The sequence below is a fragment of the Acromyrmex echinatior genome, chromosome 3, assembly GCF_024713525.1.
Source record: "Acromyrmex echinatior isolate Ae372 chromosome 3, ASM2471352v2, whole genome shotgun sequence".
NCBI lineage: Eukaryota > Metazoa > Arthropoda > Insecta > Hymenoptera > Formicidae > Acromyrmex > Acromyrmex echinatior.
Genome location: NC_141854.1, coordinates 14168964 through 14183052, shown reverse-complemented (window position 1 = coordinate 14183052; position 14089 = coordinate 14168964). Strand labels below are relative to the sequence as shown.

The window sequence follows — 14089 nt, the reverse complement described above, 5'->3', positions numbered from 1 at the left end:
GCTACACCCTGTTACGATTAAAGTTTGGCCTATTACAAAAAATACTTTACATACATAAATATACTTCGAATGAATGTGTCCTTAGCCGATTATTTCTTTTAATGATAGATATTATACGAGTAGATTATGTCAGATATTAATTGCTCATGTATATTATATATATTATATATATATATATATATATATATATATATATATATTATAACTTTTTTATTTTATTATTATATTTAAATGATAAAATCATACTTACAGATTACTCAAGTCGAAAATATTAGAAAAAATTCATTGCAATATCTAACAGTATGTTTACTCTAAGTAAATATATATTCGAGACACACTGTGTAATATAGCTGTTGTTATAAGTTCTTATAAGGTTTTAGAATTTTGAAGTATCAAATTTTCTTTGTTTAATAATATTTTGCGCACATATTCTATATGTCATGGAGTGTACCTTTCTGCTAAAAATCTTGTGCTTACATATATATTTATGAAAACATTAGAAACATATATTTACACATAATTAAATAATGTTCCTTTTAATTAAACCTAATTTATTATTTTATTTATGTTTAGCTTTCTAATCACAAAAACTAATCACAAAACACTATGCTTTCTCACAAATCGATACGAAATAGAATATGTATTTTAAGACTTGATTATATAATTTCACATAATGACTTCTGTATCAGGAACTTTGCTCTTTAGTTTTTGATCCTACTTTACTAATTACGGAATTATAATAATTTATATAACGAACAACTGCGAATGACAGTCAAATTGCTGAGAATAAAGAATCTGTTATTTCTATCATCGTCGTTAACTGTTATTGCAATTGTCGTTATTATACAAATATTTCCATATTGTACAAGTGGCGCAAAATACTTGAACGTAATTGAATTCGGGTGTAACAGGGTTAATAATGTGTGTTTTCAATTATCACGACAATGCTAATTAAATGTACTATGACAAATTTGACAAATAAACTGCTTTACCTCTGTGTTAATTAATAGTGAAAGCTACCTGATTACACCGAGGTTCAAATACGTGTTCGAACATGTACCTCTATGATCGTTAAAAAGCCACTGGCTCGACTGATAAATAAAAAGTGACTTTAAAAAAAGATTGCATTGAATTCGTCTATGAATTTTGCCATCATATTAATATTTTGAGCTATATTAGAGACAAAGAAAAAGAGACAAAATAAGAAAAAAAGTATTATACATGTTCATCGACTTGCGCCTTTATTTCCCACGCGTCTCGGATCGATCGAGTGGTACGTATATATTACAACAATTTCAGCTGAACAGTAGCATAATTAGTTCCAGCTTATTTGCTGTTTCCTTTTTTCCGATATTTCCAAATGCTACGATCTGCGTTGAAGGCGATATGCTTGTAATATAAGATAGTATTATAGAATTAAAATTAATAAGCATTCTATTTGTCTATTGTCTAAAAACGACTTAAATTTAAACTCAGACTTAATAGTTCTTATTTTAAAATAATGTATATTAATTTACGAGAGATTAGAAAAATCGAATAATTTAATTTCTCGCTTAAAAATTGATTGTAAGAAAAAAGTATTAGGTGTTGGAATTAATTCGTAGCGTTTTTTAATGAAAGAATGTTATTTATTTCACATGAGCATTAAAAAATACATTAATGAAAGTACTTCCCATCACTTGTAAAACGCTACGAATTAATTCCAACACCTAATATATTAATTTATTATTTAGATGAATTATTTAGCGTTGGTAATTAAAGTTATCCACTTCATTCGATATCGATTTATGAACCTGAGTTAAAAGACAATAGACAAATTAAGATTTCTTTTTTAAGTGACACAGTCGACAAGTTTCGTTTTATCTTTGTTATTCATTGAATTATAAGAAAGATACAATAACGTTTGTGTCGACTATATGTCTCCTAAAAGGAAAACAGCCTAAATTAACCTTTTCTGTATTACAACAATCACAGTATTGCAGCAATACTTTGAGCAAATCAATTGTTGCACTATTATTTTGCTATATTCCACTTGTAATTATTAAAAACAATTGGCCTATCAATGTTTCGCACGAAAAATGCTTTAAAGATAGCAGTTGCGAATTCAGTGCGCCATATAGCAATATTCCGGTTATGATTTTTAAGGAGGTTCGTTTTTTATACGTTTTAGTGGTGAGATCCCCGCGGAAGCCCGTGAAGCCGACAACACCCGAAGGTAATTGTAATTAGGAATTGAAGGCCGCAAGGAGAGTCGAGCGCGCAGTTGGTCAATTAGGCCACGTCTATATGTTATGTAAGTCGGAATTCAAACTTTTTTCGGAGGTATGAAAGGTACTAACAAAGAATTATATGTCCTGGACCCCAAAGATTCTCGAAATAGAGAGATTAATTATAATTATCCTAACAATTGTCCTAATACCACATAATCTTGTCTATGCTGATGACAAGAAATGATGAAAATTTCTAATCAAAATCGGATCAAACTTTTTCACATATATCAGTGTAGATATATCGTTATTTTATTTCTATATACTTATTTTACATCTGTAACATTCCTTCTATACTTATTTTGTTTCACAAACATTCATAAATTTTATAATGATAAAAGTGCGACTATATACTATATATAAAGAATTTCAGAGGAACAAATGTTATGACAGACAATGAGTATTATCACATGCCCGGTGAAATATTTTATGATAAATTGGTTTTACCGATTGAGTTCTTCTGTTGCATAGTTCCGTGTAATCAATAGCAAGGTATTATCTTGCGATATTAACAGAAACCGACCTGTTGCGCTACATTCTGATACAGGTGATCCAAATTGAAATATTCATTTTACATAAATAAAAAAAAATTAACTCATTTTGTAACAACACAGGCCTAGTTTCCATCGAGGATTTAAGGATCCACCGGATCCAGAATATAAGAACCAATCAACTACAATCGAGCATCTGTCGTTCGATAACAGGGGAATACTTGACTGTAGTTGGTTAGTTCTTACGTTTTGATCCGATTTAAACCCTCGGTGGAAATTAGGCTACACACCTATGTCTGGATACCTATCGTGGAACAAGTCGGAGTGGAGTTTTGATTGGAATTATTCCGTTTTCCCTAAAAAAAAAAAAAAATTAAAAAATAAAAATGTAGGGAATAGTTGAATTCTGATCGAAATCCATTCCGACTTATTCCATAATATACCCTAAACATTTTTTTTTTTGTAAAATTGTTTTTCGGAAAAAAAAGAAAACAACTAAAAGACAGAATAAAATCTCGCACTTGGGCAATATAGAATAGTAAACAGTTCTTGTCAATCCACAACGTATCGCTATGCGCACACAACATTTCACCAACAATACACCTTTAAGTTTCTTTTTACTTTGCATGTGCGCTTTCTTTTATTTATATCCTTCGTTCAGTCATTTTCTACGTTTGCGTAACAAAATTCGAATGAACATATTGTAATAATATGCGCGTTACAGCCTCTTCGGGCGAGGTAAAATTAACGGAACGAAATCGAAGGTACTATCTTCCGGTATTTTCCTTTACAGTGGCCCCGCTGTCGCCGTTAAAAATGGCCGATTACAGACTGGCTTCGTTGGAAGGACTGAATCACGTTTGCAGCAAGAAGATCGACTGGCCTACTGCGACCATACACATCACGGAGAATCCGATATCAGAGGCAGTCGTCTGTTAAATATTAACCGCCGAATTCTACCACCACTCTCAATTTTCGTTACGTAATCAAACGAGCATAATCGAACGGTGAAGCGATTCAATAATTTAGAAAGGTTTCGTCGGGCAACGATCCTTCGCGGCACTAATTGTTGATTTCTTTCCGAAGCTTTTTTATCAGCACGACATTTACTTTAATCGCGATTTGCGCTGAATCGACCACACGCGTTCGTAATAAATGTTTAATTCTAAATGATTATAAAGTTAAGAGCTTTAAAGATAGAATTTACTACTAACAGATATCAGATCTTTTATCGATATTCTACTTGCTCGACATGCAATGTTGTTAGGAACAGTATTAAGGATAAATGAAAGAATAATATGTTACTGCTGCATTATTGGATATATATAAATAATAAATTTTAATTTTCTCTTTGTAAACGGTTCAATGAATGGTGCAAAGCGTCTTTTAAGAATCGTTCATTCCTTATCGCAAAAATAAATTTCTTTAATTTTTTAAATTTCTTTTTGTACTAAAATATGTTTATGATTATTATTTAACATCTATTTTAATGAAAAAGTTGTATTTTTTAATTTCACAAATATCTTGTAAATATTTTAAGATTGTCACTTAACTTTTGAATATTCAACAGTTTGATATACAACTTTATATGTACGTAAGTATATGTTAATATATCAAATACGTTTTACTAAAAATGAAAGAGTGATTTTCTTCGATCGTATAATATACGAAGAGAATATATGAGATCATGAGAGATAATTTCGAAAAATAATGCTACATTGCTGTATGGGCAATTGATAATATTCAAAAATTACAAATAATAAATCACGCATAAGACTTTAAAAATATATAATAGCCAAATGTAAAATGGCACAGAAAGATGTCTTTGTTACGATGTTCTCATCATGCGTAAGAGTTTAAAATCGTATGGTAAGTACGTCGTAGTGAAAGAAATCTTCTTTCTTAAAAACTAAAAGTAAATCATTTTGTAAAGAACTAATAAAAATCTTTAACAAATTGCAAAAACTTTTTATAATATCAAATAAATTCCGTTTTCAATATTCCATATAAATTCTATATTTGCCATAGTATATATAATTGAAAATATTTTAAAATCATTAAATATTTCATTGATAAAAATATATCTTCTTTCTATATGTTGATATAGTCTATTTATAAAAGACAACCTTGTTTTATATACAATATGAAAATTATGATAGAATTTTATTTTTCAATTAGATTTTGCAACGTCAAAAGTTTTATTTAAATATGCCATTATGATTTTTTCAGTTTTCACTTACAAGAATTTATAAGGAATCAGATAGTAAATCTCGAGCAAACATATAATCTTACTTTTTATATTTACAATATCTTTTTTCGTTATTTTAAATTAATTAATTTACGATTTTAAGATAAAATGATAATAAATATGTATTAAATCGATCAGATAACTATAATGTTAATATTATTGTTGATATTTTCAATAAATTTGACTACATCTTATAAATGAGAAAATTGATAAAATTTAAAAATTATATTTGCAACTTTGCAATGATCTCAAAGACAGTAGCTTCTAAATTCAATATCCTCATCACAAGTCTTTGAAAAAGGATGTTTTTATGATAACCAATTCTGTCCCTTTAAACAAGATAAGAATTTGTTCATTCACGCTGACGCACCGTTCGCATCCTTTCTTTAATTAATAACAAAAGAGACTGCCTGTATGAGGAAGAAAAAAACGAATCGCGAACGAATGCATATATGTACGAATATAGAACGAAAGAAGAATACGTAATTAGTCGTTATAAAAAATAGGGAATACAACAAACGTCGATTTCAGTATTTCTGTGTGGTTTTACGAGGCTCGTTCAAGCCTCTAGCGTGATATGATAAGATGTGCCTGCTATAAGATGTGTAGATTTTCGAAGTTAAATCGCCTTTAATTTTTTACATATATGATTCAAATAAGTCCCCCGAAATTCCCTATTTTTCGCGCGTCTTCTCTCGAAGCGTCGTATTCATAAACTTATTTGATTAATTTAAAAAAGGTATACGTTTAGATATCATATAAAGGTATATCTTTTTTAAATTAATCTTAATTGTTCAAATATATACGGGCACACATACACACATATAATGCAACTAAATTAATTGAATATATGCAACCTATTCTACCTCCGGGTCTTGATTATGATTCAAATAAAGGAGAATAAATAATAAAAAATTTGATAACAATAAGGCTGCGTTCGGATTTTCGGAAACTTCATTCGAATGCCCTAATATGCCATTCTATCTTTATCAACTATTAAACGTAAAATAAGAATAAAATGACACGCTGGAACATTCGGATAAAATTTTCGAACACAGTCTAACAAAATCAGTTTTCACATGTAATGTTATTTCAAATAGATCTCTTTTAAAAAGAAAATTTGCTAATTTGAACGAATTCACAAATTTCTCTGATTTCACGGCAGGTAAGAATGATAAAAAGATATGTGAGAATGACGAAGAAAGTCGAAATAGCGGACATCTCGTGGGACGGAAAGTTTAACCTTTTCATGTGTAAAAGAAAGTTTATAAAAATATGTAAAATAAGTTACACACGCGTTTAGATTATCGCAAATTAAGGCAACGATAGTCGAAAGCATAGGAGAGCATTAGGATTGTGGGAATACATTATGAGACAATTGAAGGAACACGCATTAAACGTTGCTAACGCGAATGTGCTATATGAATATACATATAATGTAGCTTTTAAGGATTACCGATGCTCCGCCGTTAATCCCTTCGTTTCCAGATAGAATTTCTTTATGGACATGGCAATTATTGGCATGAATTATCTGGACGCTCAAGACAACGAATTATGTTAAACTCATACATCGATAAATTGCTGAATTTATAATTAGACATATCGGTCAAGCAATAGATATCATTAAATTATTCGTTGACTGATAACTCTTAATCGAAATATTCGCTCATGTTACTCGTGAGACGCATATCAGTATGATAAATTTTTTAACATTTTTGAACAATGAAAAATTCTGTCAAATTTGTATCTACATTTTAATTGATGCATCAATGTTATTTGAAAGAAGATGCGGTAATGCCGCTGGTTTCGAAGGGTTTAAAAAAATCATTCAGTACGCGCAATCGAGAGCAAATCGATTTTCAGTATCCACTTCTACCTCGTGAGAAGATAACATGATTTTCCTTTGTCGCACGACGCGCAAAGTTCGTTCTCAAATTTTCCAAGCGGTATTACGAACAGATTGTAGCGAGGTATATTATTCACTCAATATAAACGAGATATAGTACAGGGAATAAGAGAAATAAACTTAGCCGGAGCTTGATTACACACATGTATAGATATATATAAATATATTATACAAGTTAAATGACACGTGCGCACCGAATATATATATGCATCTTGTTATTTATAATAAACGAATACAAAGAAAATAAATAATCGTTTAATTCCTTCCTTGTAATACATCTATTTCAACACATAGCATTTTATATTAATAACAAAACATTATATTATTAATATTAGGGGTACAAATAAGTTCGTGCGGTTTTTTCTCGAAATTTGGGGCTTTATTGTGAAAAACCGGTTACAATGTAATCAGAGTCACTTCCAATGATAATGCAAGCTCTTCTTGCGTTTGACATGGATCTTCATCGAGTAATGCCTCTAATTCTGCGTCTTCAAACTTTCTTGGACATCCGGCACGCTCTTGGTCTTCCAAGTCAAAGTCACCACTCTTAACCGTGCAAACCACTTCTGACACGTTCGCTCAGATAGAGCATGGTCACCATAAACTTCCATTAAAATACGATGACTTTCGGCAGCACTTTTCTTCATATTGAAGTAATGCAGTAAAACTCCCCGCAAAAACACTTTATTTGGTACAAAGTTCGACATATTTGACGAAGTAAAAATATTGTTGTTTACAATTCGAACAAATGACACATACTGAACTTAATACCTACTAATGACAGCTATCCAACGCATACTTAGAAATACGGAACGGTGGAATGAAACAATAGTTACGCCCTCTTTCAAAACCGCACGAACTTATTTGTGCCCCTAATAACAAAATTAAAGATCAGAAAATTATAGATTTTTCAAATTTTAAAATTATTCGAAACAAAACTCTCACAAAACTTTTTATACGTTTTAAGATATGATTATATTATATAATTAACGTATTTGAAAGCATTTATTTTATTTGTGCAATATTTGTTTAGATCTTTTACTTTAGACCATTTAGACTGTTATAAAAAATAAATTTTTCAGCTTTCATTAACATGTAAGATATTGTGGTAATCTATAACAAATCATGTGAATTTTCTGATATTCATATACGGAAAAAGATTGAAGACAAAATATTAATCGCACCTTTCTACTTGGGAATCATTGCTACAGGGAAATTAATAATTCGAAAAGGAATGAAAAGAAACTAACAGCATGATGAAGACATCTGCATTTTTATGAAGACTGTTATCAATTCTCAGGGCATGTAATGGCGCTTCGTTAAGAATCAAGGAACCGGCTTAATTAAAACATTTTCGCTCTTCCGTGATGAAGGCACTTATAGCCCCTCAGAATAATATGACGTTTTAATCTGCCTATATCAGCACTGCTCCGGATACTATTTTCATCAAATTGCACGTGCATATTTGCGATGCAAAAGCATTGTTTCAATCGTTAATACGCAATTCTGAACAAAGATAGTTTGTTAGTTATCTTAAGAAGGCGATATAAGACACGTGTGAAATGCTTTATTCAGCTGTCTGATTACTTTAGCATAGATATAGAAAGTGTGATACATTTATTGGAAACATATGGGATTTAAGTTTTAATTACTTACTATGATAATGCAATACAATAAATTCGCTTATTTTCTTTGTTACAAAAAGCTTTGAGATTAATAAATCATACAGAAAATTATTTTCTATTATGAGTAGATACTTTGTAGAAATAAGATGTTTTATGTAAAACATTTTAGTATTATTGTAAAATAATATACTATAAAGCATAACATATTATTTTGTTTATATTACAATAAAACTAATTTTTTATAAAATAGATTTAATTTTATGTAAAAATACAAAGACGCGGAAAGTAATCTAGCTTATAATAAAAAGTAAGAATATAGAATATATATTTATTTATAATTATCGTAGACTACTTTAATAGCGATTTATAGCTAGAATAGAAAATGATAAATTAATATTAGTTGATATTAGTAAATATTGAATCAGTAACTTTCGTACTCTAAGTAATCTAAATTATATCGCATAGATTGCATTCATATGGGCAATAATTTATTGATTTTTTATCCATTATTGATCTTTATCATTTCGATGATTTGCTTACATATTATTGAAATATTTTCTTTTTTATATTAAAGTAAATTTCAAATAAATATATCACATAATTATTTCTATTATTTTTTAATATATCACATAGTTATTTCTATCATTTTTTAATAGTTATTAAAAACTTTGAAAGTAAATCTTGAATTATAGTGAAGAAAATCAAAGCTATTTACACACAATTATTTTCTTAATGTTTCTTTTCTCTAAATTATAAGGATTTAACACAATGTATACTTTGCGATAAAAAAATTATGTAAAAAAAGTATGATACTATGATTTATTGGATTTCTTGATACCCACGATGATTTCGCAAATTAACATAGTAAACAAGACTCAAATATAACAATTTTAATAGATACTATGATGAAATAGTGAATTTATGATGCCAATCAACAAATATTTAAAGTATAAAATTAACACTATAATATTTTCTAATTAAATGTATTATGATATAATATAGTATGTGTATAGTAATTATAATAACCGATTCGAAGGCGATTTGATTTATTTTTATATTTGTCGCAATCGAATTTTAAAGAAGAATGACACGACGAAATACTGAATGAATCGTGCCACGACTTATTTGTTTTCGGCGCATCAACAGTATCAAGGTAATATGTATGTATGTATGACAACAATACATTATGTGCGCATCCTACAATGCAAAGTCAACATCGCTATTTTTTTTAAATTTGTTAATTGCCTTCATGGATCAAACTTCAATATGTTGTAAAATAAATACGTATAATATGTACGTATTTGTTGTATTTGAACATATTCGCAAATAACGGGCGAACTGATCATATATTTAGAATTAAAACATGTTTGTTTTAAAAATAAATTATTAGGTGTTGGAATTAATTCGTAGCGTTTTTAATGAAAGAATGTTATTTATTTCACATGAGCATTAAAAAATACATTAATGAAAGTACTTCCCATCACTTGTAAAACGCTACGAATTAATTCCAACACCTAATATATTCCATTGCATACTAAAAAATTATAGTATATAAATTTCAAAATACAATTAAAATTAATTTGTTTATATATAATTCTAAAAATACTTGTGGTCTTATTACCTCGCAAATTTATTTTGTTTTTCAATTCTAATTTAATCTTCAACTATGCTGTTAAAGAATTGTATGATGATTGTGGGACATTTAAATATGTAAAAGGGAAAAGTTTCAAAATGGGGAGAATTGTAATGAGACGTACGCTTTTGCGTAGTTTGAAAGAATAGTATGTGGCGCGACGCGTAATTCGCTCTCAGTTCACTGTTCTTCTCTTGCGGATTTCTTCTCAGGTAAGCGATCACACGTATGCATCACACGTGCACATCGTACATGCGTGCATTGGCAACAAGAAACCAGTCTTTCTGACAATTTTTGCAACGATAAAACGACTAACATCTTCGTGGAATTGACAGGGTCGTACACGCACATCCGCTCTTCTTTGGTAGAAAAATATCTTCCGTGTATACTTTTTAACTTTCAGTCGTGTATTATATATTATCAATTAAAAAAAAACTTATATATAATCTTGTATAAAATGTCAACATGAGATGCTGTTAATTTTGTGTGTGTGTTACGTCATTTAATTTTATTGTTAATTAGTAAAAAATTACTAATTTTTAATTAAAATACTAATTTTTTTATATATCTTTTTATATTTTTATAACAAATAATTAATATAAACGTGAAATTATATTTCAATAACGATAATAATAATGTTTGTCATATTTATATAAGAATTAATTAACAGTTAATATCAGCAAGTTAATTGTAAAAAATCATGTCAATATTATATGAATAATTAAATAATAAATTTGTTCACATTAAATTTGATGAGTACTGATAAAATGCTTTCTTGATAACGTTTACTGAATAAACGTTATCCTCTGATACAGAATATTCCGTTAAATATCGACTTTTAGTGTCATTTATCTATTTAATTCTTTAATTATTTTTACAATTTTAGATTATAAAGCAACTATACCTAATTTGACCTATTAATGTGTAACTGTTTGTAGTTACATGGTAAATTCAACAAATAGCATTAGTATAAACTGTTTATGTAACTTGTTTGTATCAGTTAATTGCTTGCAGTTTATACATTCTTTCGTTATCAGTTGACTCAAATGCAGAATGCGGTGATCTAATAAGTAAGTCATTTTTATTTATAACTATCAAGTGACGGTTATTATACTTACATTTCGATGACAATTTAAGTCGAATAGAACTGTTTTCGTGTTTATCTCATATCTACGCAATAAATTTGTTATTTTCCTTTAAATTTGAATTTAGAGGAAAATAACAAATCATAAGTCACTCGTGCGACTAATAACGAATTCGACATAAATTCAAAATTCAACGTTAAACAATAAAGAAAGCAAGTACGGCATGTATCATTCGCCTGCATTCAAATCGGTGTGTATGCGTCTAAAGGATATCGCTCAAATTCTAAGATCTACGTACTTACTTACGTACTGACAAACTCAATTTCGTTTCTCCGTAGCAAAAAAATCTCCCCATCGACACATATGGCGGCGAGATAATGAAATTTCATTGCGTACCGTATCAATAACGTCGTTTACGAACTCGTTGTCGAACATGGTCGAGCGGCGCGGCGTGGCGCGAATCCTCGGCTCCTCGACAATCTTCGGCCGGCTCCGTGAATCTTCGGGAGCGTTGCGCCGAGCAGTGGCGCACCGTGCGCGGGTCTTCTTTGATCTTACGTATTCTTAGCGCGACCGGCGTGGGAGCTGGAAGCAAGTCCGCGCGCGCACTGTGAACGCCCGCGAAGGTGGCCGACCGAATAACATCTTCGCATTCCATTCGTATCGTAAACTTTACGCGTTTGACGCGCGTCACGTGCACCCACGTCGTTTTCGTCAGTAACGCGAGTGTGTTCCGTTCCTTTCGAGCGCAGTGATTGTACCATCAGTGATTGTATCCCAGAACGATTGAATCGTATTCAAAACAAATCGCGCGCGTCGTCACAACATCGCACCGTGCTCTCACGTGCTCTTCGAAATATTCAGTAAAGAGTTGAAGAGTATCTGGAATTATCACAGGATTCATGATCGCATTTGTCTCAATCATTATAATGCTTCGATCATAAACCGTAATCTAATTCATTCGTAACGGTGAAAAAGAGAAACAAAATACCTGGTCGACCTTCGTAACGTCCTGAAGTGCGGAACTATCGCCGCGTCGCAGATGTGAGATCAACGTTCGGGAATATGCGAGTTTGAAAAATCTTCGCAATTGACAGTGACAAGTGTACGGTGGTGTAGTGGATATGCGTCGCTCGTTGTCGTAAGGGTGTCCGGAGTTTTCCTCCACCTCCTTGGATTACGAGGGCGCAGGATGAAGTCGGCCAACTTCTTTTGGATTTACGTGCTCTTCGTCGTGTACGTCGACGCTGCGAATGTCACTCAAGAAGAAAGAGGTGCGTACACTTGATATCTTTAGTCACGATTAAAAATCTCGCTGTTGACGTAGAAGAGATACAGTTTGTTTTTTATTCCTGTACTAAAACCTACCTTTTCTCATAAAATTTTAAGCATATACCTATTTCAATTTAAGGACAAAAAGTGTACACTTGTTTATAAAAACAGACTTAATCTCTTAAAAATGAAACTTCAAAGTATATTCTTAAGTATGTTTAATTATTTAAGCGAATAGACAATATTCTGAGTAAAAGTGATATCTTGAATTAAAATGCCACTTTATAAACGCCAATGCATAAATTATAAATTATTTAATTTGAATTATTGAAAGCTTTCTTAGTGGTAATGAAAATGATCCACGTGTGAATTTGGATTTTCTATAATAATAATTACTACGTTGCGTGTAATTGTCTTTTGTCCCGATATTCACGAAGAAAGTTTTTACTTCGGAAGAAAGTTTTCACACAATATAGGAATTACATTAAAAATTATTCTCAGTCTTATTTAATTTAATTACTTGAAAATATGAAAAGTAGATCTAATCTTTCAAAAGATATAAATAAAAGTCTTCTATCTTTTATGTATTAATTGATTTACATTTTATTTATGATAACCAACTTGAGAATAATTACTTAATAATAAGTAAAGATATTCTTATTGAAATTTGACTTTAATGGAATTTGGCTTTAAATATTTGGTATTTACTGATCTGATGTGTAGTGAATGAGTCCAATAAGTTTAAGATACATCTGAAACACATAATTTGAATAACTTAATATTATTTTGATTTTACAATTAGTGGATTTATTTATGTACCTAGCAAATATATCGTTCCGCTCACAATAAGCTATATGAACATTTTAGTTACGCAAACTCTTTAATGCTTTTAATCATACTTTCTCAACTCATTCTTGATTCAATTAATTGAATGCTCGTTGCGCTCTCAAGCTCGCGATTTTACAAGACAGCACTGCAAAAAAAAACGTTTTAATATTCTATATATATATATATATATATATATATATATATATATATATATATATATACGGATATTATTTGATTATATATTTACGGATATTATTCGAGTAAAGAATAAAAAGAGTTTTTAAAGTAATCTTTTTAAATATTAAATTATTTCATTTGCATTTTTATCAAAATTTTTAAAATTTAGTAAAAATTATTAATACGCGAATATAAACATTTATTTTAAAGAAACGCCCTTTAAATTTAATGTAACAACTGTGTAATTTTTTTATTACGTATGTATATCATGCAAAATAAATGGAGCAGTGCGTTTCACCTGTGCGTTTTCCACTAGCAGAATTATCGCTCAGTAGATAAGAAATTGTGTATCTCAACACTGTGATAAGAAAAGTGAACTGTCTTTATGATAAGCAAATCAGGAGGAACCGCTGACGAGGCTCGGATAAAAATCCCCTCCTCCTTTATTTCTACGAATAAAAAAATAAAGATTTGCGATACTTGAGGAGGCGACTAAATAAAGAGATTAGCAACGTGTTTTATTTTCGTAGTAAAACCTGTTTTTATTTTTGGCCATT

At 30.1% G+C, this 14089-nt stretch overlaps 2 protein-coding genes across 9 annotated transcripts in view; both read left to right on the top strand.

The window, feature by feature from the left end:
- LOC105144060 (misexpression suppressor of KSR 2) overlaps nt 1-7163 on the top strand; it is a 37042-nt gene extending 29879 nt beyond the window's left edge. For 6 of the 7 annotated variants that reach the window (XM_087404618.1, XM_011052728.2, XM_087404622.1 and 3 more), the window contains 2 exons: nt 2171-2215; nt 3552-7163. In XM_087404618.1, coding sequence (XP_087260744.1) covers nt 2171-2215; nt 3552-3697 — 191 coding nt within the window. In that variant the 3' untranslated portion in view covers nt 3698-7163. The remainder of the gene's footprint in view (nt 1-2170; nt 2216-3551) is intronic. The other variant, XM_087404617.1, reaches the window with a different exon arrangement.
- Nucleotides 7164-10781: 3618 nt separating this feature from the next.
- Egfr (epidermal growth factor receptor) overlaps nt 10782-14089 on the top strand; it is a 157050-nt gene continuing 153742 nt past the window's right edge. The window contains exon 1 of one of the 2 annotated variants that reach the window (XM_087404616.1): nt 10782-12529. Coding sequence is in view for 1 of the 2 variants with exons in the window: in XM_011052727.2 (XP_011051029.1) it covers nt 12448-12529 (82 nt within the window). In the remaining variant the exon portion in view is untranslated. The remainder of the gene's footprint in view (nt 12530-14089) is intronic. The other variant, XM_011052727.2, reaches the window with a different exon arrangement.